This window comes from Podospora pseudocomata, chromosome 3, assembly GCF_035222375.1.
Source record: "Podospora pseudocomata strain CBS 415.72m chromosome 3, whole genome shotgun sequence".
Taxonomy (NCBI): Eukaryota; Fungi; Ascomycota; class Sordariomycetes; order Sordariales; family Podosporaceae; genus Podospora; species Podospora pseudocomata.
In genome coordinates this window covers 2,476,288-2,498,513 of record NC_085887.1, presented here as the reverse complement: position 1 = coordinate 2,498,513, position 22,226 = coordinate 2,476,288, and the positions used below count along the sequence as shown (strand labels likewise).

Sequence of the window (22,226 nt, the reverse complement as noted above, 5' to 3'; positions counted from 1 at the left end):
GAACTGAGATACATAATCAACACTTGCGCCAGCTCTTTTTTTTTTTTTTTATTACTATTGGTTTGCGGATGCAGAAATAAGCTTTAGTTTTCTTTGTTTCATGCGACCAGTTTGTACACGTTGCCCAATAACGAACCGGATCCCGGCGGCCGAGCCGTGCTCGCTCTCATAACGAACCGTTGTGGCTTGAATCGCGAGAAAGGGGGGGGGGGAAGCAAAACTTGAATAAACAACAATAGCGACTTGACGAGTAGCTGGAGTGGAAGATTGCGAATTTGTGTGTACTTCCCCGCGAACGACGAACGAGAAGAAGACTAGCGGTGACGTGCACTGCATCTTGACAAACCGAGCCCCTGACTTATACCGGCCGACTTATTGCGACTTTCGAATTGCGATTACACACGAGCAGAAAGAGGGACAGCTGCGAGCTCGGAAGGGATAGGAGAGGAGGATAGGGCATACAGAACACTGAAATCATGTCGAGAATACGAAGGGACATCCCCGAAGGAGAAAGGGCCCCAGCCCAAGAAGAGATCATCGGTCTCCTCTCCTCCCACGACGCCTCTCAAGAACCACAACGACGCCCCTCCCCCATCCACAGCAACAGCACCTCCTCGAGCAAATCCTCCTCCCGCGAACGACCCCCAGGCGGGCTATCTATCCACCCGCCCGGCCCACGAACACCACGCACACCAAACCGAGTCCGCTTCGACCTCACACCCACGTTCGTCCCAGAGGAAGCCAGGCAATTCCCCGCCGTCCCTCCCAAACCCACCCCTACAAACGAGGACACCCACCACCACGCCAGAGCGTCGTTCGACTACTCCGAATCAGACACCTTCAACCTCGACGACGATGATTACCTATCCTCCTCCTCCACCGCCCGCCGAGGCCACCAGCGCGTCCCTCTGCTATCAGATATCACCGCCCCCTCCATAGCCGTCGCATCCGACCGCTCCCTATTCGGCGACCATGCCGACGCAGAAGACTGGCACGCCTCGGAAGCATCCCGCCCCAAATCAAACCTGTCGTCAGCGTTCATGAACATGGCCAACAGCATCATCGGTGCGGGCATCATTGGCCAACCGTACGCCTTCAAGTCAGCCGGTCTCCTGTCTGGCACGTTGCTCCTTGTGGTCCTCACCGTGGTGGTGGACTGGACGATCTGCCTCATCGTCATCAACTCCAAGCTCTCGGGGGCGTCGTCGTTTCAGGGCACGGTGGAGAAGTGTTTTGGCAAGCCGGGGTTGATCGCCATCAGCGTGGCGCAGTGGGCGTTTGCGTTTGGGGGGATGGTGGCGTTTGGGGTTATTGTGGGGGATTCGATACCGAATGTTATGAAGGCGATATGGCCGGATTTGGCTGGAGGAAGAATAGGGAGTTGGCTGGTGGATAGGAGGGTGGTGATTGTGGTTTTTACGCTGGGGGTGAGCTGGCCGCTGGCGTTGTATAGGGACATTGCCAAGCTGGCAAAGGCGAGCACGTTTGCGCTGGTGAGCATGGGGGTTATTGTTCTGACGGTGGTGGTGCAGGTCGGGTTTGTGGAGGTGGAGGAGAGGGGGGAGGTGAAGGGGTGGGAGGGGTGGGTGCTGGGGGATGGGATTTGGAGTGCGATTGGGGTTATCAGTTTTGGTATGTATTTCTGGCTGTGAGAGGGGAGGGAAGATATCATGTGCTGACAGTGGGGAAAGCATTTGTTTGCCATCACAACTCGTTGCTCATCTACGGCTCCCTCGAAAAACCGACCATCGATAGGTTCTCCAAGGTGACGCACTACAGTACGGCAATCAGCATGTTTGCCTGCCTCCTCATGGCCCTCGCAGGGTTTTTGACGTTTGGGGACAAGACCCAGGGCAACGTCCTCAACAATTTCCCCGCGGACAACACCATGGTCAACATCGCGAGGTTGTGCTTCGGACTCAACATGCTCACCACTCTTCCTCTTGAAGCGTTCGTCTGCAGGGAGGTGATGCTCAACTACTACTTCCCGGGAGATCCGTTCAACCTCGCCCTTCACTTAATATTTACGTCAAGCTTGGTTTTCAGCGCCATGACGCTGAGCCTGTTGACTTGTGACTTGGGAACGGTGTTTGATCTTGTGGGGGGGACGAGCGCGGCGGCGATGGCGTATATTTTGCCGCCGTTGTGCTATATTAAGCTGACGAAGAAGAGTTGGAGGACGTGGGTGGCCTGGGGGGTGGTGGGGTTTGGAGGGGTGGTGATGGGGATGAGTATGGTGCAGGCGTTGGGGAAGATGATTAGTGGTATGTTCTTGTTTCCTTTTGACTATTTGTTTCCGATGCTAACATGAAATAGGGGAGGGAGATACGAAGCAGTGTTATTAATCATGGCAAAGGTTACAAAAGGCATAATTTCGATACCATGGGAGGGGGGGAGTGGATAATTATATTGTTTGTCAACAGATGCCTTGCTGGGCCAACTGGTGAAACCCAACAGAGTGTTTGGTTGTGTATAAAACGGCTTTGTGTACATATAGAGACTGGCTTTTGTGGTTTACTGTCTGGTCAAGAGCTCTGTAGCCTCTGGAGGTGATTAGATTGGCGTTGGATGGGCGTTGAGACGTTGGAGTTTGGGGTTTTCAAGGGGAGCATCATTGGTTTACCTAGGTTTGAACAGGAGAGCGGGGTCATAAGTTTGGACTGTGCGATTGAAATCAGACATGAGGTGTCATGTTTTGACCGATCTTGAGCATATCTTGTCTTGCAACTCATGAGTGTGTGGCTGACAAGTGTTGGTTCGAGTCCATCCAACATACGTGTAAGTGGCACTACCTGCCTCACACACGAGCTCGCTTTCCCTACCCCGAGCGATCCGTTCGGTCGGTTGCCCGCCGCTCTTTTGAAGTTCCAGTGCGAGAGATATAAACGAATGGAGGAGGGTGGGTGGTATACAGGATGTACGTACTATATATTGTGTGCTTGGCGTGGGGAAACTGGGGATGAAAACGGGGCGAGACTTGCAGCTCGTGGCCTAGCTAGAGGAAGAAACACTGATATGGCAGGTCTCACGGGCAGACTTTGCCCGGTTCCAGAGGCTTTGTTTCTTTGGTTGTTCGGTTAGCATATGGTTTCTTATTGCTCTTACAGTAAATGCTTCATAGCACGTCAAGCAGAATCCCCCGCCCCTCAACCCCGGTTTGTTTGTGTTGTTAAGTTATGACTTTGAAGTTCAAGTCCCGGTCATCCTCCAAACTTGCCTCTACTAGTGGAGATCCGATTGCAAATCCCAACCTTGTGACTTGACGCTCCTCCCTCATGATAGGCAAACTAAGGTAGGTAGCGTTATGCACCACCGTTTTAGGAAGAGAAAAGGGTCCAACATCTGCCGTGCTTAACGCGGTTACCCATGGAGATAGGTGACAAGCTTGTCCGCGGCTTAGTTAGCCCCCAAATGGTCCATGTGTGTAACAAGTGATGGATCATGTGGTTCCCTCCTTCCATCTGTTAATAAGTGCGGTTGATGGTGGGTGGTGTGTTCAGCATATATATACCCCGCTCTTTTAGTCCCCCATTCTTGCCCACCTACCTATCTACCCCTCTTCAAACTCTCACCCCTTCCACTATCGTGAACTTCAACTTACACTCTCAACTTTTCACTCAAACCAAACAACCAACAACCCGCCAAACACTTCAAGTAACCATGCACGACGGAAGCTGCCCCAAGTGCGGTGCCGCCTCAGAGGGCAAGTCCTGCGGCAGCTGCGGAGCTGTAAGTCTTCCCCACTCACTTATCATAACCCGCCTTGCTGACATCCACACCCTTTCTAATACAGACCTGCCCCAACTAGCAGACTTCCCCTTCCCGTCGTTCACCCTCCCCCACCAACTCCCAACGGCATCGGTTCCTTCTGTCTCAACTAGACGGCCAACTCCCCCTCCACAATCTCACCCGTCCACACCGCCAACAAGAACAACGGAAAAGACACCGCCAACAAATGGGCTTTGCCGGGTTCATAGGCCGTCAAGCAGGGAGTTACGTCTACCTAGCCAATGTTCGAAAGTCAATTCACGAGGAGAATAAGAGGAAGGGTGGTGGATGACGGAGAAACTAGTTCCTGATTTCCAATTTTTCTTTCTCGCTGTTTTTTGGTATTTTTTATTTGTTTCCATGATGAGTTGACGATGATGATACCAATCTTCTCAGAAAAAAACCAAAATAAAGAATTGTTCTGTTTTCAAATCCTGAGCCGTGTCTTTGATTTAGACGAAAACAACACCTATCTTCAAGCAAAGCTCATCTCCAACAAGATAATAATACATCCACGACGTTAAACCTATAGCTTAGAAAAGCCAAAAAATGAGTTTAAACCATCCTCGTTCGTATTCCCCACCTAAATCAAGCCTTCTTCTCATTTCACAAAACTGCAAACTATTCAACCCAAGATAATAAGATGAACCACCCCCCTCCCCCCCCAACAACATATCCACCCTTCCTTAATTCAGCAATTACCACAGCAAATCAGCACAGCCACTCCTCACCTGCTGAGCATTCGCAAGGGACAACCTGAGAGGCCGAGTGGAGTCAAAACACAGCCCCCCCTTTTTATTGTTCACACCCATCTCGCTCGCATCTCGTATGTCAAACAACATTACGTGGATAACATGGTCAACAATGACGTAACCAGCAGAGTAAAAAGAGAGAGAAACTGTGTATTCAATGATGATGATCTAGCCTACCGACCAGTGAAAGTCCAGACCGCACAACCCAAAGACTTGACAAGCAAGCAGGTGGCACAACCCACAACAAACGACAAAGGCCCGGTCCAAGTCCAGAAAAGAGAAAAAAAAACCACATTGACTAAATAGCTAGCTAGAAAAAAGTGAGAACAGAGAGGTACAATACGTAGAGAGTTATCGGAAAAGATGAAAAGGGGGGACAGAGAGTCAGACAGAGAGGAAGGAGGTGGTGTGGATTACGGCAAAGCCTCTGCCCAAAAAGTTGCGTGTACTCGGCCCATCTCCAAACCGACACAATAGTCGCCATGAGACAGACGCTTCAAAATATTGCTTCGCGTTCTGTCACTCCTCTCCCGCCTCATGGGCCAAAAACGTGTTTCCCTCCCAGTCCTTGCGCACGTTTCCGCGTAGCCCTCCTGGAGCATAAATCCCATCCTATCCTCCCCACGGTCGACGGCGGATGGTGATATTCCAAGAATGTCGGGTGAGCTGTTTCTGCCTCTCCGAGAGGGAATGTCCCCACTGTGATGCATTACTGGGTGCGAGGGCGTTGGGTATAGAGGCCTGGTGCGGCAAAGGTCGACAGATTGCTAGGGGTATATCTGCAGAGCACATGATTGCGCTTAGGCGATGACGCACTTGCCCTTCTTCTTTGATGACTTCTTCATCAACGCGGCCCGCGTCGCGAACTCGAACACTTCCCGGACACCCTCGTTGGTCTTGGCGGAGCACTCGAGATACTTGGTGGCCTTGATGTTGGTGGCAACTTGTTGACCCTGCACATATTTGTCAGCTTTTGTTGTTGTCGTGTGGGACGATCATTGCAAAAACATACCTGTTCAGGAGACACGGGCTGCTGGCTGGTCTTGCGGAGCTCCTCGATGGTCTTCTGGTCGAAACGGAGATCCTTCTTGCAACCAACAAGGATCTTGGGAACATCGGGACAGAAATGGTGTACCTCGGAGCACCACTATCGAGAGAATTACATCAGTAACGTCCAAGCGTAATATGGTAGGATAAGCATAAACTTACCTTCTCGCCAACGTTGTCGAGGGAATCGGGCGAGTCGATGGCGAAGCAGATCAAGATGACGTGGGAGTCGGGGTAAGAGAGAGGGCGGAGACGGTCGTAATCCTCTTGGCCAGCCGTATCCCAAAGGGCGAGCTCGACGTGCTTTCCATCAACCTCGACATCGGCAACGTAGTTTTCGAAGACGGTAGGGACATAGACCTGCAGGTTTTGTTAGTAATTGATAGTTGAAGGGCAGTGCCAGCGCGATCCAAGTGCCGTGGTGCGGTTGTCTTGATCGTCATCGAACGCCCAGGTATGGGCAGCAAAGTTGCAGAGGCGGTCAATAGCGATCAGGGGGTGGCGTGATGGGCAATCGAAGCGTGCACGGGAGGGTGAAAGTAGTTCGAATCTTACCTCTGGGAAGGTACCCTTGGAGAAAACACTGCGACGAGACCTGTCAGTAACTGTAGATGATGGATGATGGGGGTTGATGATGATGATGATGTTGTTGATGACGACGCGGCCAAGGTCATGGTTGCGGCGGTGAAAGGACTAAATCCGACATGACAGAACGGGCATCATGGAAGGCTACTCACATCAACAAGCACGTCTTTCCGCAGGCACCGTCACCGACGATAACCAACTTCCGGCGAAGCTCGGCGGCCATTGTTGCGTGTGATTAGGTTAATAAGTTGGAAAAGTGATTTGGTTTGGCTTGGTTTGGGAGGTCGCAGACGTGTCGAGCTGCGAGGCCGGGAGACGGGTGATGTTCAACAAAAAGAAGAACAGCGGTGGTATCTGTATGTCAAGGAGAGAGCGGAGGCGGAGTCAGAGCCTCTGTCTGGGTGCAGTTGGTCGGGCTCGTGGGTGATTGATGCAGCAAAAGTGCGAGAGATGGAAGGTTGCAAGGTGGAGGTGGAAAAGAGCAGAAGATCAAGTCGCTTTCAATTGACGACAGAGAAAGGGCAACGGCAACAGTGCGTTGGGGGGAGCCGGGAAGATGAGGACGAGTGGGTGCGCGCCTGAAACGGGGGCCTCTGAGTGGACAAAAAGTTTGGGGGGGCTTGCTTAAGTGCTGTTCGCTTGGTCTGGGCTCAGCTTCCCTGTTCAGCAGGGCAGTGGTGGAGGTCGCCGGTTATCTTTTTGGTCTTATTTAATCACCTCTCTCGTGATGTTGTAGTGCTCTAAATTGTTTATTTTATTCTTCCTGCTGATTGACAGGTAGTGGCTTTTTACCTACGGAGGACCGACAGCATCACGGGCTCCGAGTCCTGAACTTTTAGCTATGGACTAACTATATCTTAGGTAGCGGGTGTCCTTGGCTGGCAGATGCTCCCGTCAACGTGCACCGATGTGGCCCCAGCCTTCTGCCCTGGGCTGGCAAAGATCCCAAGCCCCTGAAAGACAGGCAATCTTGAACGGACAGACGGGGTCGGATTGTCGGCGGGCCTCGCTCTTCCATCAACACAATCAAGAACGTGGGAATATCGCCACGGCTGCCTACCACGAATGCGATGATGCCATTGTCAGGGCTGTCCTGCACCAGCCGAAGCACATGTCTTGAATTCTATGACTCCCGACCGATTGGGAGAGTTTCCCGCCCCCCCCCCCGCAAAAAAAAACGCCCCTATCAACCAGAAGCACAGCACCTGCACTTGCACAAGGCTTAAGAACGGGGGCTATCCTTTCACAGCATAACTCCCTCAGCCTTGCCATTACGGAATATCTGTGCTTCTGAAACAGTGACCTCGAACATTGATGACATCCATTATTAACAGTCGAGGCATGTGATGGGTGCATCAGTTGGCTACCTCCCAACAAGGAGATCTGCAAAGACCGAGGAGAAAGCTCACCGTCTTTGCCCTCCTACGGTGTCAAGTGAGAAGTGTGTGGGTCATAATGGGTCGTAACGCTGGAGTCCTAGGGACAGCCATAGGACTGCCCAAGCCCATACCTACAGCCTGCAACCCGGGAGCTGCACAACGGGACAAAGCCGAACGAACTGCCAGCCATTTCAGCATCAGCTTGTTTGCTTGTCAGCCCTACAAACTCGTGAGAAGGCAGTCAGATTGGACCTGATACTTGGGATTCGGCATGGTCGGCGTCTGATGTGCAGATACAGGATCACAACACGAGCGTGTCGAATGTCAACTCGTCCGGGCGTCTTATCCGCAGCTGCACGGGAGATCTCTGTTGGTTCAACCCCTTTTTGATATTTGACATAGTGACCCATTCTCTATGTATAACATGACAAAAGCATTCGATGATGCAGATGCAGCATATCTCAGAAAGTGGGTCGCTGGGCCATGTTCATAGCTGCCAGCTGACAGGCCTCTCTCGGTCAGCCGTAAAAATTTCCAACCGCCGGGTGCACGGGGCATACACGGACCGTCGATGGCACGAATTGAAGCTTTGGTCAGTCAACTTTTCTGAGATTCGCTGCTGGTGCGCCCGACGGATGTGATACTCGCCCGCCCCGGTCCCCCCCTCCCCCGCCGACCAAAGGACGAACACAACTCCCCTCACCACTCCCCAGCACACCAACGGTCAATTGACCGTCTGCGGCCCGAGATGGACAAGATCCTCCGCCGGGTTGCCATGGCCGAGCGCCAGGTGACAAAACGAATCAAGCGCAAGACCCAGCGCCGGTACCAGCAAGAGAAGAAGGAGCGGATGAGGGAGATCAAGAGGCACAGAGAAGAAGTCGGCGAGGACATGCGACAGGCCATCATCCGCCGCAACGAGGACCTCAAGTTGGGCCTCATCGCCCCCAACCGTGACACTGGCAAGCTCAACGAATTCGGCAACCCATACGGCGCCATCTCGGTCGACAGAGCTCTCCTCCACTCCCAGCTCACCCCCGCCCAAAAGGAAGCCCGCTGCGCCTGGGCCGGCGGCTCCAAGAACCTCTGCCTTGCCCCCGGAGACCGTGTAGTCATCCTCGAGGGCCCCTACAAGGGCAAGATCGTCCCCATCAAGACCATCCGAACCAACACCATGGTCCTCGAGATGGAGGACGAGCTCAAGGTGAGCTTCCTCCACCATAACCCCCCCCCCCCTCCCCAGCATATGACTAACCCTCCTTTCCCAAGACCAACGTCAAAATCCCCGAATACCTCCGCGAACCCGGCTCCTCCCCAGTAGAACCAATCGCCATGGCCGTCCCCATCTCGGCCGTCCGCCTCGTCTACCCCCTCCCCCACCCCGACTCCGGCCACGTCCGCGATGTCATCGTCCGCGAGCTCAAACCCGTCAACATCTCCTACGACCGTCCCACCCGCCGCACCCTCTTCTCCCGCCTCGTCCCCGGCCTCAACGTCACCATCCCTTGGCCTGCCATTCCCCCCGTCAAGCACATCGACCACCCAATCGACACCCTCCGCATCGACGTCGAGGAACGCACCTACATCCCCACCCTCCTGCGTCCCCCAATGCCAGAGGTGGTCATTGACGAGCTCCGCAACCGCTACAGCAAGTTCCGCACGAGGCACACGGAGGAGTACATCGCCAAGATTCAGGCCCAGGAGGACGAGAAGAAGGCCAGGAGGAAGAGCGTCGACACGATGCTGCAGCCGGTGCAGGAGTACAACAGGAAGCTGAGGGAGCTGAGACGGGAGAGGGGCCAGCCGGTGCTGACGGATGAGATGTTGGAGAAGATTGGCAGGGTTATTGCCAAGAATCAGGCGCTGAGGAAGAGCGGTGGGTTGGTGAGCGCGCAGTTGGAGCAGAGGAAGAAGCAGGACGAGGAGTTGAGGAAGGCGGTGGAGAGTTTATCGATAGAGGGCGGTGAGGGGGCCGCGCCGGTGGACCAACCAAAGGTGTAGAACCATCATGTGTAGGTAAGGTACATAGATATCAAAACAAGATACCCCTGGGTTGAAAATGGCGTGAATGGGGGAGGGTATTGAAAGTGTAAAAACATATGGAACGGTCGTGTTTGATACGGGAATGTTTCTTTGTAACGATAAATGATGTAGCATATAGAAAGGGGCGGAACAAGAGAAATCACAAGAAACGCCCTTTCACGAAGCACATGGTTGAAACTGATATTGAGGCCCTTCTCTGTTATACAATCCAAGCTGTGGCCCTGCCTCTCATGCCAATATACAATACCGCTTGTCAATGCTATGATTTGCAAAAAAAAAAAAAACTCTCCCCTGAACCCCTGATTCAAAAAAGTAAACAGAACCGCACAGACATCCAACATCACCTATCCAAAACACAACAACACTATCCTCTCATAACCCATCTCACTCCCTTTAAAACTCTTACTATGACTCCTGCTATCACTCATACCGGTCCTCTTCTACTCACCTCAAATCCCCCATATCAACCCCACTCCGATTCCCATGATGCCCCCCATCACCCCCCCAATGCTTCTCAAAAGCCTGTTGATACTACATCACACAAGTTAGCACACAACCTTCCCCTCTCCGGTTTCAATCAAAAGCGTAGTTAGTGTACTCACCGCAATCCCAAAATTCACCACCAGCGCCACCCCAAGCGCCCCCGCCACCACCATCGGCCCCAGCACAAAATCAAAATCCTTCCCGCTCCTCCCCACAATCATCTCCCTCCTCCTCCTCAACACCCACCAACTCCAACCCCCCGTAAACGCCGCCACACCCAAGAAAACCATCCCCATCACCTCCCCCAGCAAGTTCCCTCCCTTCGAGCTTGCAGAGGCAGTGTACAAACTGATCGCCAACCCCCCCAGCAATACACAGATGTGCTGCCACTTCAAAAACGTCCGCTCGTTTGCCAGCCAGACTTTTGGTTCGATTTGCAACGGGCCAGAGTTCTTGATCCACTCCTTTGGTTCCGTCACTCCAGGGGGCAGGGAGGTGATGCCCGCTTCGTGGGCGCGTTTGGCTCTGCTGTACTTGGACAGGGAAAAGCCGGGGAGGACGGAGGAGAGGGTGCCGTAGTTGATCTCGCGGTTCTCGCGGTTCTCGCGGGGGATGAGGGGTTGGGACTGGGAGGACTCGCCGGCTTCGTCGCCGGCGGGGGTGGACACGGCCTGTTGTTGATTGGAGGTTGTAACGCCTGACTTTGGGGAGGCGGCGGCAGCAGCAGCGTCTGTCGCCATCCGGTCGGCGAGGTAGGATTTTGCTGCTGGGGACGAGCGGGAGGGTTTATACGACGACAGTTTGGTCCCCAGGAATGACCCGACCACTTGCTCGTTTTCCGCTCTGCGGGCGCGACGCTCTTCCTCTTCTTGAAAGGCCCGCTGGGGGTCCTTGCGGATGTCGGTGTTGAGGTCCGATAGCCAGAAGGGGAGGCGGTTGACGTAGTCCTCAAAGAGAGAGGCGACGCCCTGGACAAATTTGGAGAATCTGGGGCAGGGGTGGACAAGATGGGAGCCCATGAGGTCTTGGATCCAGACTGGACGGCCGCGCTTGTTGTTGACGTCCTCCTTGAGCTTGATCTCCAACACCGCGTAAGGGAAGCGGGAGACCTCGCTTTGGTTGATGTTCTTGAACGGGTGGGTCATGTTGCTGTTGTCGATATCCGCCCGATGCCAGTCCTTGGGATCGCGGCAGGGCCGGTCACGATCAAGCGTGTCCTCCCGGATGAAGGCAATGTCCGTATCAATAGAAATCCGCACCCGATCATCCCCCGGATTCTGAAACGCAGTCCTCACATAATTCGCCCTCACCAACGGCTCCAACTTGTTATCCCTCACAAACTCCTGAATCGCGTCCGCCGTCCCCTTAAACTCCTCCACATCCTCCGCCTTCTGCCCCTTCCTCTCCATCTTCTGAACCGACTTTTCCATCTTGTACTCCCCATCCAGAAACGCCTTGACGTACTTCTCCTTGATCGCAAACTTCCTCTCCTCGCTCGTCCCATTCTCATGCAACAGCTTCTGCTCCAGCAAGATCTCCGGCCTCGCGCTCAACTGCCCATACCACCTCAACCTCAACGAACTCGCCTCCGCCTCCCTCTCCACCTTCTTCGAATACAGCTGGAACTTGGCATTATCAAAATACAACGACGTAATCGTCGGGTCTTGCTGCCCATCCACCTCCTTGGCCGACTGCTCACTATACACCAGCGCCGGCAGCCTCCTCAAGATGTACGTCTTGACCTCCAACAAGTTATCCGGGTGCACCCAAAACTTGTGCGCCGTGTACTTCTCCCCATTGTGCGTCTCAGGCTGGCTGTCCGGATCAATAGGCAGCACATCCCCCGCATCCGGCGCCTCAAACCGCCTAATCGCAAAATACATATACGACAGCTTGTTCAACAACGGCGAGTAAGCCTGCTCCGAGTTGAACGGCCGGTTCGACAAGTTGACCTGCATCATCGGCCGAATCTTGTACCGATCCCCCCTCTTGCGATCATGCTTCTTGACAATCTTCAAGAAGCCAGTATAGTTCAGATTGCTATACTTTTGCAGCTCCTTGACCTCGTTTGTGATCCTATCCAGCTCTGCCTCCATCTCTTTGAGTTTCTGTTTATCCACCGCCACCTCTTCATGTTTTCCCTCCTCCCCCTCTTCCTGGGCAGCATCACCCTCGCCACCCTCCTCGGACTGTTGCTGCTCATTCAAATGCTTCAGCTTCTCCGCCGCCTCATCCGTCCTGTTGCGCAGCTCCTCAATCTTGGCCTCTTGAAACTTGGCCACTTTTTCGAGCTGGGTGTTGAAGATCTCGTCGCAGAAGCGGTTCTCGTCTTCTTCGGTCCAGGGCTCGTCCTCGTCGTCGGGCTTGTCCTCGCGGAGGATGGATTTCAGCTTGGCGTAGTCAATGTATTGGTCTTTCCAGGGCGGGTAGACCGACTGGCGGAGGGTTTTGCCGAAGCGCATCGTGAACTGTTGCCTTCTCCCGTTGGAGGCGTCGGTGTTATTTAATGGGTGCGTGTTTGATTTGAGGGAGCAATGAAGATGATGTAGTGGAGTCTCGTGTTAACAGTAGAGGGAGAGACCTGCTGGTGCCACAGAGACAAAAGGCCGGTGAAAATGATGAAACAAAAATACAGTTGGAAAGAGAAAGCTTGCGATGATGGCGGTTTTGGAGAGTGCAGAGTGGTGTCTCGTCATAAACCAACCAGGCCCCGCCCCGATGGCACAGAAATATTTCCCCACAGTACCCGTTGCCCCTGGTGCGGGCGTTAGAGGCTACCAAAAGTTTGATTTTGGTCTGGAATTCAGAGGTCATCAACTGGTTTTCAGCGCTGTTCAAAGCAACACAAGTCATGCATGACTTCAAACCTCTATGTAAAGTGTTGAAAAATATTTGCTGTGAGAATTCGATGCTGTGACATGTCTATCAACAATCAACCTCAAAGTACTCTTCAACCACTATAGCTTCCCTGTCAAGTCCTCCAGCTCCAGCCATTGACCAATCGACCACTGGGATCACCCACGTGCTCTTGGCGATATTTTCAGCACATGCAACTCAACTTGCAAATCTAGACTCTTCATGTTCATAAACAAATCACAGCACATAAGTCATACAAAAGCTGTATTGTTTCGCTACTGGCATGTAATCATGATCCCTTCACGTCAAGTAAACTACTCAAGCCTCTCCATGTGTGCAAGGTTCTCCCCGTCTCCTCCCCATGACCAAACCACCCTTTGGCATATCATATATATACTTCATACTTCAAGCAAACCAAAAAACTCCAAAAAAACAAAATAACAAAAAAAACCCACGCTTTCCATCTTCCTCCAGTTTCATCGCATTCCATACAACCAATCTCCCAACAACTTCAACCCCTCTGTCGTGAGGTCCAAACTCTGATGCGCCAGCTCAGTCCAGTCTCTCACTAGCCTCTGCTCTTTCAACTTCCACGCTTTTCCCTAAGCCATTGCTGGAGTCTTGAACTGAGCCACCGCCGCCTTCGCCCTCTCTCTCACATATAGATCCGCATCATTAGTCTCCAAACCCTCCAGCTTCGACAAGACCCCAAGCTTAGCCAGCTCCGACGCCCTCTGCGCGCAAGGCTGCCTGTCCTCATCATCCTCCAGGACGCTCAGGTTCTCAAACAAGTGACAAAGACCTCTCCTCACATCCACCGATTCGTTGTCGAGGTTGCCCCCCAGCAGCTTCAACAACTCGGTCTGCGCAATCACCAACTGTCGATGCCTGGGGATACTTGCCGCAATGTGCACCAAGATAAACGTGATAGCCATAATGATCTTCGCCTGTGGGTACAGCGCCAGCGTGTCCCTCCCCTTGGAATACTTCCGGCCAAACGCCCCCACCACCCGCACCTTGAGCTTGTTCGCCAGAATTCCAAACAACCTGTTCTCCCCCAGCTCCGAAAACAAGTAATCCACCAGCTCCGTCTGGTCTTGCGGTGTGTTCGGGTTCATGATGAAATTTTGAATAAAACCCAGCGCCTGCTCCTGAATCGCAATCATGTCGTTCCTTGCTTTCCGTGCCGGGTTCAGGTCCGCTTTCCGCAGCATCTCGAGTTTTTCTTTCGCTTTTTGCATCCGCGGCGAGTTTATCCTGCGAGGGTTTCCATCCATGCCCCGCCATGTCCACAAGTGAGGCTCCTCTTCCTCTGTCGTTTCCGCGTCCATATCCTCGTCTTCGTCAGCATCCATGGAGCGTCGCGGCCGCGTGTACGGCGCGCCCTCTTCGGATGTGTCATCGCTGATCAGCTGGATGAGCCACCCGGGTTCCAACTCCTCCAGGAGTTGCTTCTTGCGGCTATTGTCGACTTCGAGGATCAAGTGCTTGAGTGCCCAGACCGCGTTGAGACGCAGCCCTGGCTCGTGAGAGTGTGCTTGTTCGCAGAGGATCTTGGAGATACCCGCTTGGAGAAGAGGCTAGTAAGATGAGTGTTAGTACATGTGATCAACCACTCAAAATTCGGGACAAAACTTACCTCAACCATGGGACTGGAGCTTGCCAAGAGGTTGATGACAACACTGCAAGCTGCAATTTGCACCTCCAAATCGGGGTGTTTCATGAGCTTGTAAACAGGCTGCCAGACATCATGATCTAAAAAGGTCGTCCTTAGAATACTGACTGATCGCCCGAGACACCGCAACGCATGACAGGCCGCCAGAATCACGCTGGTGGGGTTCTGTCCATAAGCCAACCTCTCAGCCCCATCTTTCCCTTCCTTCTTGGAAGCCGACTTCCCCTTTCGATTTTGGGGCTTCCCGGGTCGTACCGCAAGCGACTCGACAATAAAAGGAACCAGCTCCTGGGAAGCAAGCTCCTTGCGGTAATCCTCTCGCGATGAACACATCCCCGCCACGAGCGTCAGTGCACTGTACCTCATCCTGATCCTATGGATGTACAATGGGACCGGCCCCGGCGGTCCGAGTTGGCACGATGGAGGGCTCCCTTCCGAAACCATACTCTGACGGGGAAATGCTGTCCACGGGCTCGGGATCAACGGCGAAGCCAATAGCTCATATGCATCCTTGAGAAGCTTGGCCGTTGTCTTGATTACGCCACACTCATGAGCAGACTTCTGCAAGATCTCGCTCCCCCCAACCAAGCGCGCCAACACTTCCGGCGTTTTCTCCAGAATGGCCCAGTCCTTTTCCGTATCACTGTCAATAAATGTGGTCGTGTAAATCGACGGAGGAATTTCCTTCATATGATCCCTTATCAGATTGCAGAGTATAGGCACAAGGAGGTAAGCCAGTTCCTGTTCTCGGTCCAGGCGGGTGAGGTTGGCTTTGAACAGAGACGTCAGAACAGAAGCCGCTGCCACCCTCTCGAGCCCACTTGTCTTCCGCACAAGATTGAGAAGCCAGGGCACCACAGGACTTTCCAGGTTGTCAGCATCCGAGTCCTCACTGGCGGGATCGAGGCCAGTAAATTTGTATGTCTGAGAGCGCCTGTCTGACGAAGCATTCCGCGACAAGCTGGAGGGAGGAAGCTGGGCAACCTGGGAACTGCTCCTAGACTGGGAACCGGGCATTAGGGGCAGGAGATAGTCCATGGCCCCGTGGCTTTTGCCCGCGGCACCGCCAGCACCAGGAGCCCTTGGTTCTGCTGACGCAGGGGTAAAGTCGATCAAAGGGAGAACGGCTAGGATTGCCGGAGAAAGCACAAACATGCAGCAACGTAACTTAGAGTTGCAAATGATGGCCGATATTGCTTCCAACGTCAAGGCGAGACTTGCCCCTCGGGGAGCCGGGGCTGGAATCATATCAGCTAGGCCATCTGTTTCCGCAACCATTTCCGCTCCAGGTATGACCTCGCCTCGGGCCACAATGAAACTGGCCAGTATCGTCGCGAGCACATCCAGAACACCACTGTCGGCCAAAACGTTTTGATGTTCCTCTTTATTGCATAACCGGGCAATCGAACTCAAGACCAAGCGCTTTTGCTCTTGTATGACCGAATCGGCAGAAGGTTGTGTAAGAATAGCATGAAATGACTCGAGATGTTCCGGTCTGAATAGAGCATCGGCCAATCTGTTGAGATCATCGTGACCTGGTAGAGCAACACTCGTGGCCTCGGTCATGTTGCGAATGATGCGGAGGGCTGTCAGAACGACCCGGGGCGAGTTTTGGTGGGCGAGAGAAATATAAGATAGAACTGTTGTGACAACGTCGACCGCATGAAGGGGGTTAAGGAATTGTGGCCCCCCTGACGAACGTTAGCACCGGGAGCAGCCGCTTGGGAGAAGAGATACTTGCCCCCTGAGATACTTGCAAGCAGCTCCAGACACAGCAGACGAACAGAGTCCTCCTCTGTCAGCACGTGTGACGGAGCGCTACCTTGTAGCGCCTGGAGGATAGACCCCAGTATACCCTTCTCGACCCATTCTTCTTTGTTTTGCAGATGACCAATACACTTGTCCTTGATTGCTCGAAGCTCGGCAACCTGTTCTGAATAGCTTCTAGTTATCTTGTGCGGTGTGAGCACTGGAGGGCTCGAGGCCTGGGCCATCGTCATAGCGAGCTCGGGTTTCTGCTGATAGCTGCTGATCAAAGGGTGGCCAGCCAATAGAGACTGATTCGTGGAAAGGTATGTGGTCGTTCTTTGCGTCGGAGTATGTAGTTGTACGGTATTAGTTGTATCGCGGGCGGATTGAAGATGTAAAGATTGGAATGATGGGGAGCAAATGGCCAGGCGACGAGTCTGTGGGCAATAATGAACAAAAGTAATCGATGGGCTGAGATGTTGAGAGTGAGGGGGACCGTGTGGTGCGTCTGGGTGCTTTGGGATATGGTTAAATCATTCATCGAATGCAACTGCTGCGATGGAAGTTCGACAGCTGGAAGGCGTAACCAATCGATGATTGAATGCAGATTGGAGCAAGCTAGGAACCCCACTCCGGCCCGGCCCCGGCAGGTGGTCTGGACTGGGGTGGCCTGGCTCCCTGGCTCGCGGCTGCCGATGGCATGGGGGGGCTGTGATAAGATAAGGCAAAGAGATCCCATTGCATCGAAATCCCATTCTGTTCCAAGATATCACCATCTGTCACTTTCACGGCTTCAAGATCAGCTATAAGGTAGTCTACTGAACCGCCGAGACCAACGGGAATAGGCGAACGAGAGAGAAGCTTCCAACCAGTGGGCAGAGATATTCCACCAAAACCAGGGCAACCAAGCAACTGGGTTCCGGCCCTCCCAGTCGTCGGCCTCACTCTGATTTGAACATGAGGCACTGCCCGCCTCTGATAGAAGTGTCCTGGCTGTGCATGTGTCACGGTGAGATCTGTAGAGCACTAGCAGGGCAACACATGGCGGTCTCCTCATGGGCCTTGACACATCTCGCTGTCACCGCCCAGGCAATACTCTGCTGTCAGTTCTGTTTTCCAGAACGCCAAGCCATCTTCCCGGTTTCTAGGCCCCGGGTCTCCATCCGCAGCCAGTCCTGGGCTGCCCCAGGCCTCTCACCTTGCCTTGAATCTGCCGGCAAGTCGACCACCCTCACATGAAAACGTGATCCGTGTGGACGATCTCTTTGGCTCAGCTACCCAGCCCGCCTGCTTAGGTACTGCTGCACAACCATCCACAAGGCAAGGGGCAGTCATAAATATCAGATGCTGGTGCTGTTCCGCCCGTCACACGACTTCCTTACGTTCCTCCTACTCGGTTTCAGCGAAATACCTGTTCGGATATCGGATGTACCGCGTATAGTTCCCACTCAGCTGCGATCTTCACCTACCTAAACATAGAGCCGCCCAGGAAATTTCTTTGTCGTATTATCCGAACAGCAGTCTTGGCGATCCAGCTACACATACCGATACAGATACAGATACGGAAACAGATATCTACGACGATATATAGATATCTCGAGGAAAATTCCCACCAGATCCGATTTTGCCATTGAGAGCCATTTTTTGTTTGGCCTACTTCGTCCCCGGCAGCAGCCGCCCTATGAGATTGTGGGGAAAAACGTTGTTCAACGGAGCCCCACCGTGCCATTGATCGGCCTGCCGCAGGAATTCCCATTCACAGCATTGACCGCGCATACACCTGCGCTCGCAGGAGGAAAGAGCTTGGGATGATGTTGACACCGTCCCCGGTCGTCTCCTCTGTCAATGCCTCCCCGAGAAGCAGCTTTCCCAACATTGGAAGCCACTATGTTCCCGCCTCCTCGCCCAGACAGTCTTCTCCCCGGGTCCAGGCTGTTGCCAAGTCTCGCCGACAATCGCAATCACCATTGTCATCCGCCGTCGCTTCTGCTGCTGCCCCAATAGCTGGGCCCTCGACCTCAACCACGACCACTACCGCTACCACTACCACCTCGACGACAATAGCGTCCGCGATCCCCCCCTCGAAACACTATGTAGCCGTCGACGCTGCAACCCAGTATTCACCTATGGAACGTATCAATTATGCTACAGGGGAACCATTATCTCATACCAAACCCGAAGGAGCCCAACCACACCAAACCCCGCCGACCACGCAGTCACGAGCCATGGCTGCTCCCGGCGACCACTACGCTGCCCAAGCGGCACCAGCAGCGGCGGTGACACCGGACCCGACCAAGAAGCCCGTCCCGCCGGCCGTTGCGAAGCAGCAGCACCAGCATACCGAGGCCGTAGCCGCCTCACCCTCAAAACGGCGAAACTCCCAGGGGCCAGGGAGCAGAGGCGCATCGCCATCACAAGATGCGGGACAAAACCCCTCACCCTCTAGCAAGCGCGCAAGGCCAGAACAGTTGCCATCGAAAGAACTGCCACGAAAATATGAATTTTGCCTCACCGAAGATATGGTTGTTTTGATAGCGCATATGCTTGGAGAGCTTATTGAAACCAACGATGTGCTTGCTCTGAAGTCAGGCAATCTTACACGATTTCACTCACGGTATGTTGCTGCTGCTGCAAATGTCCGAGTTCCATGCTGACTTGTTCCAGTACGGCGCCTGGCATCTCAGTTTTGGATTATCTTCACCGCCTAGCGAGACATGCTACTCTCAGCCCACCACTTCTACTCTCCATGGTTTATTATATCGACCGACTATGTGCCTGCTACCCCGAATTCACCATCAACACGCTGACCGTGCATCGGTTCCTCATCACGGCTGCCACGGTAGCAGCAAAGGGCCTCTCAGACGCCTTCTGGAACAACTCGACCTACGCTAAAGTCGGGGGAATAAAAGTCAACGAGCTGAAACTGCTCGAGCTCGAGTTCCTGTACAGGGTGGACTGGAAAATTGTCCCCAACCCAGACATACTTGTGTCGTACTACAAGGGACTTGTGGAGCGGTGTCCAGGATACGTGCTTGAACGAGAAGAGATTCCACTCGAAGACGACGGCGAAGACGAGGGAGAGGACGATGACAGCGATGTGCTCGACGACGAGGACGATGACGACGAGGATGGTGATAATGATGGGGGCCACGACGAGGAGACAAGGAGCCAGTGCGTGCAATCACCACGATTCAAACAATCGGAAGGGCGTTCACCTTTGAGATATCGCTAGGGACTTACGCTTGGCGAGCCCTTCCTGGCGGCTTTGCCATGGGGAAAGAATGAAGCAACTCACGTGCGTCACACGGCAAACTGGACTGGGACGGCTATTACGATCGATTTTCTCAGCATATACGATCCACAGAACCCGCCGTTTAGCCTCGGTGCGCCAAGGCATGCAGTCGCAATAATGGCAGCCGGGCCTTTCCCAATCTGTAAAGAAGCGCAAGAGCTGGAGGAATCAGATCGTCGCCGTATACGGGGAAGCTATAGCGGCCATTTTGGAAGCGAAAGCCGCTAAAGACGTGAAAAAACAGCGCGGTGATCGGGTTTTGGATGGAGAGAGAAGAAAAAAGAAGAAGAAGAATATAAGAGTTCTAGGATAGGCTCCTGGTGACATAGAAGCGTGAGAGAAGATGTTGCGAAGATACCACGAGAAGCGAAGAGGTTTATATGCATATAGCGTTGAATACAGCGATCAGGTTGCAGGTCTCTAGTTTTTCTCAGACTATGGTGGTGGCATTCGGAAAGGTGATGTTGAAGACATCAGACGACGGTATTTTTGGACTGTTGAGCCTAACAGTGATGATATCGTTTATTCTCAGTTGTTCAAAAGACGATGTTGATGAACCCCTGCCAATCCCTCAGCACAGTGCCAAGACGGCTGGCCCAAAAGCTTGGGGGGACGTGCACCTCAGCTCGACGCCAAGCCCTGGAGCATCATCACCAATCCAATTCCAATCTCGGCCGGCTTTTGTCTTCAAACCGACAACCGAAACACAAACCGCCCACCATGAAGCGATCCCACCTACTCTCCGCCTTCGCGGCCCTTGCAACAGCAGTCACGGCCCAAGAATACGACGACGATGTTACCTATACCTCCCCTCCCACCGGGCGCATAGCACCAGTCTACATTCAACCCATCTCGTCTTCCTCCCCGCCGGTCCTCCTCGCCGAACTAAACTACCACCCCTCTTCTTCCACCAACCCCTCCTCAGAGGAGGATGCGCCAGCTCCCTCCGTCCTGAGCTATGAACCCCCCGAATTCGACCCCGAGACGAAGCTTGTTAGAGTTGGGGTGTATGATGAGAAAACAGGGAGATGGGCCTCCTCGGCGGCGGTGGTGTCGGTGGAGAACTTTGGGCAGGGGTACCAGCCGAACTTTGTGCTGAATGTGGATGAGAAGGGGGAGGAGGTGGTTGGGGTTGTGGTGAGGGGGGTGAGGGTTGATGCTGGGCAGACGAGGAATTTTGGGCCGAGGGTGGTGGTTAGGGGGATGGAGAGGGGGAGGCAGCCGGGGTTGGGGAAGCCGGTTGTGCTGAGCGCTGAGGGGAGGAAGATGGAGGTTGAGGAGAGGAGTTTTCTTCAAAAGTGGGTGGCGATGATGGATGATATTATGGGGGTGTGTGCTAATGTGAGAATAGGTACTGGTGGGCAATTCTTTTGGGTGCTGTTTTGCTGCTGGGAGGTGGTGGAGATGGGAAATGAGAGGTTTTGGGCATATCATCATGAGTTTTTGGCATTCATTATGGCATTTTCTGTTGTCTTTTTTCCAGGGGCTTGTGTCATGGCGTGTGGTGGTCTCTTTGTGTATTCAACAAGAGGGAGGCGCTGTTGTTGTTCTTTTCCATGGACACGGACTGGTTTCTCTGATCAAGCTGTCGCTCCTCTCTCTCTACAATCACCCGTCCCGATTCACAGGTCGGCGGCAAGCTGCCGCTCTAGACTTGTTGATCATTCGATGGCCTTTGCGCGACGCAGCGCAGCGCGAGCCCTCACACAGTGGGCTAGCTGGTGGCTACTGCCGTCAGCTCTCGGACCCCTGTCAGCTGGTTGCCAGTGGTGATCGAGCCGATAAAGTTTAGCGCAGTTTCGCCCGCACCTCAGCCCCACAAATAAGCTTTCCAATAATAAAGCTGAGAGGTTCACTGCGCCAGCGACCATCAGATCTCCATCTGCCACGACTTCCATCCCTACTTTCCTTCTATTCTGCCCCCGCTCTGCGTTGTCACTACACGCAAACTCCAAACCTTAAACTCTACACGGTCCGACTCACGAGTTTTCTACCTTGCAATCCCAACACAACACTACAAACAAATCGCAAATATGGCTTCCAACGGTGCTACAGACCCCACTGCGGCTGCCGAGGCTGGCGCTGCCCAGACCGATTTCAAGGGCAAGGGCAAGAGCACCGAGCAGCCAGTTGATGATACCTCTATGGTCGAGGACGATGATGATGATGACGATGAGGAGGAGGTCGAGGAGGTATGTTTTCTTTTTGCTGCGACTCGAGACACTTGCGCGATTCGCGAGTCGCATTATTACTTTGGAGGGGCAACTTGCTAACAGTGTTTACTACAGGAGGCCGAAGTTGGTATGTTTACCTAAATCAAAACAAAGCATGCCCACGTCATATCGAGTCGCATAACTAACCATCTCACAGAGGAGGATGGCATGGAGGAGATCGACCTCGAGAACGTCATTGGCCGTCGCACCCGCGGCAAGGTCATCGACTTCGCCAAGGCCGCCGAGGAGAACCCTCCCGAGGGTGACGACGACGAGGAGGACGATGACGACTTCGAGGCTCCGGATGAGGAGATGAAGGACGCCTAAATTCACCACAGCGTCACTTTCATTCTCTCTGTCTCTGACGTTTTCGGATCTTTCTTT

General features: G+C 53.5%; 9 protein-coding genes across 9 annotated transcripts; 6 read left to right on the top strand and 3 right to left on the bottom strand.

Moving 5' to 3' along the window:
- Positions 1–41: 41 nt before the first annotated feature.
- QC762_307080 (uncharacterized protein) lies at positions 42–2,712 on the top strand. Its single transcript, XM_062888998.1, has 2 exons — positions 42–1,632; positions 1,692–2,712. The coding sequence occupies exons 1-2, from the start codon at positions 477–479 to the stop codon at positions 2,309–2,311; spliced, it is 1,776 nt and encodes a 591-aa protein (XP_062744936.1). The 5' UTR covers positions 42–476; the 3' UTR covers positions 2,312–2,712.
- A 486-nt stretch (positions 2,713–3,198) lies between these two features.
- On the top strand, positions 3,199–4,132 carry QC762_307070 (uncharacterized protein). Its single transcript, XM_062888997.1, has 3 exons — positions 3,199–3,729; positions 3,794–4,020; positions 4,049–4,132. The coding sequence occupies exons 1-2, from the start codon at positions 3,481–3,483 to the stop codon at positions 3,806–3,808; spliced, it is 264 nt and encodes an 87-aa protein (XP_062744935.1). The 5' UTR covers positions 3,199–3,480; the 3' UTR covers positions 3,809–4,020; positions 4,049–4,132.
- Positions 4,133–4,602: 470 nt separating this feature from the next.
- RHO1 (GTP-binding protein Rho1) lies at positions 4,603–7,169 on the bottom strand. Its single transcript, XM_062888996.1, has 5 exons — positions 6,305–7,169; positions 6,123–6,150; positions 5,730–5,927; positions 5,533–5,667; positions 4,603–5,473 (listed from the first exon to the last, which is right to left on the bottom strand). Exons 1-5 carry the CDS (start codon positions 6,373–6,375, stop codon positions 5,321–5,323), a joined length of 585 nt encoding a protein of 194 aa, XP_062744934.1. The 5' UTR covers positions 6,376–7,169; the 3' UTR covers positions 4,603–5,320.
- Positions 6,874–9,754, top strand: QC762_307050 (uncharacterized protein). The gene is made up of 3 exons (XM_062888995.1): positions 6,874–6,929; positions 7,014–8,735; positions 8,801–9,754. Exons 2-3 carry the CDS (start codon positions 8,280–8,282, stop codon positions 9,530–9,532), a joined length of 1,188 nt encoding a protein of 395 aa, XP_062744933.1. The 5' UTR covers positions 6,874–6,929; positions 7,014–8,279; the 3' UTR covers positions 9,533–9,754.
- Positions 8,899–12,917, bottom strand: VTC2 (Phosphate metabolism transcription protein). The gene is made up of 2 exons (XM_062888994.1): positions 10,177–12,917; positions 8,899–10,105 (listed from the first exon to the last, which is right to left on the bottom strand). The coding sequence occupies exons 1-2, from the start codon at positions 12,517–12,519 to the stop codon at positions 10,019–10,021; spliced, it is 2,430 nt and encodes an 809-aa protein (XP_062744932.1). The 5' UTR covers positions 12,520–12,917; the 3' UTR covers positions 8,899–10,018.
- A 598-nt stretch (positions 12,918–13,515) lies between these two features.
- On the bottom strand, positions 13,516–16,588 carry QC762_307030 (uncharacterized protein; the record flags this gene model as incomplete). The annotated part of the gene is made up of 3 exons (XM_062888993.1): positions 13,516–14,493; positions 14,553–16,279; positions 16,330–16,588. 3 exons carry the CDS (start codon positions 16,586–16,588, stop codon positions 13,516–13,518), a joined length of 2,964 nt encoding a protein of 987 aa, XP_062744931.1.
- Positions 16,589–17,385: 797 nt separating this feature from the next.
- On the top strand, positions 17,386–19,569 carry PHO80 (Pho80p cyclin; the record flags this gene model as incomplete). Its single annotated transcript, XM_062888992.1, has 2 exons — positions 17,386–18,951; positions 19,002–19,569. The coding sequence occupies exons 1-2, from the start codon at positions 18,146–18,148 to the stop codon at positions 19,567–19,569; spliced, it is 1,374 nt and encodes a 457-aa protein (XP_062744930.1). The 5' UTR covers positions 17,386–18,145.
- Positions 19,570–20,175: 606 nt separating this feature from the next.
- QC762_307010 (uncharacterized protein) lies at positions 20,176–21,044 on the top strand (the record flags this gene model as incomplete). The annotated part of the gene is made up of 2 exons (XM_062888991.1): positions 20,176–20,927; positions 20,981–21,044. 2 exons carry the CDS (start codon positions 20,176–20,178, stop codon positions 21,042–21,044), a joined length of 816 nt encoding a protein of 271 aa, XP_062744929.1.
- Positions 21,045–21,662: 618 nt separating this feature from the next.
- On the top strand, positions 21,663–22,169 carry CHZ1 (Histone H2A.Z-specific chaperone; the record flags this gene model as incomplete). Its single annotated transcript, XM_062888990.1, has 3 exons — positions 21,663–21,821; positions 21,918–21,930; positions 22,000–22,169. 3 exons carry the CDS (start codon positions 21,663–21,665, stop codon positions 22,167–22,169), a joined length of 342 nt encoding a protein of 113 aa, XP_062744928.1.
- Positions 22,170–22,226: the final 57 nt, after the last annotated feature.

What these genes read in the sequence shown, in the direction of transcription:
- QC762_307080 (XM_062888998.1), top strand. Translation starts at nt 477, where the DNA reads ATGTCGAGAATACGAAGGGACATCCCCGAAGGAGAAAGGGCCCCAGCC. An exon ending in GATTGGGGTTATCAGTTTTG is followed by an intron (nt 1,633 to 1,691) that starts GTATGTATTTCT and finishes CAGTGGGGAAAG; the next exon opens with CATTTGTTTGCCATCACAAC.
- QC762_307070 (XM_062888997.1), top strand. Translation starts at nt 3,481, where the DNA reads ATGGTGGGTGGTGTGTTCAGCATATATATACCCCGCTCTTTTAGTCCC.
- RHO1 (XM_062888996.1), bottom strand. Translation starts at nt 6,375, where the DNA reads ATGGCCGCCGAGCTTCGCCGGAAGTTGGTTATCGTCGGTGACGGTGCC. An exon ending in CCAAGGGTACCTTCCCAGAG is followed by an intron (nt 5,928 to 6,122) that starts GTAAGATTCGAA and finishes CAAAACCTGCAG; the next exon opens with GTCTATGTCCCTACCGTCTT. An exon ending in TCGACAACGTTGGCGAGAAG is followed by an intron (nt 5,668 to 5,729) that starts GTAAGTTTATGC and finishes TTCTCTCGATAG; the next exon opens with TGGTGCTCCGAGGTACACCA.
- QC762_307050 (XM_062888995.1), top strand. Translation starts at nt 8,280, where the DNA reads ATGGACAAGATCCTCCGCCGGGTTGCCATGGCCGAGCGCCAGGTGACA. An exon ending in AGATGGAGGACGAGCTCAAG is followed by an intron (nt 8,736 to 8,800) that starts GTGAGCTTCCTC and finishes TCCTTTCCCAAG; the next exon opens with ACCAACGTCAAAATCCCCGA.
- VTC2 (XM_062888994.1), bottom strand. Translation starts at nt 12,519, where the DNA reads ATGCGCTTCGGCAAAACCCTCCGCCAGTCGGTCTACCCGCCCTGGAAA. An exon ending in TGGTGAATTTTGGGATTGCG is followed by an intron (nt 10,106 to 10,176) that starts GTGAGTACACTA and finishes TGTGTGATGTAG; the next exon opens with TATCAACAGGCTTTTGAGAA.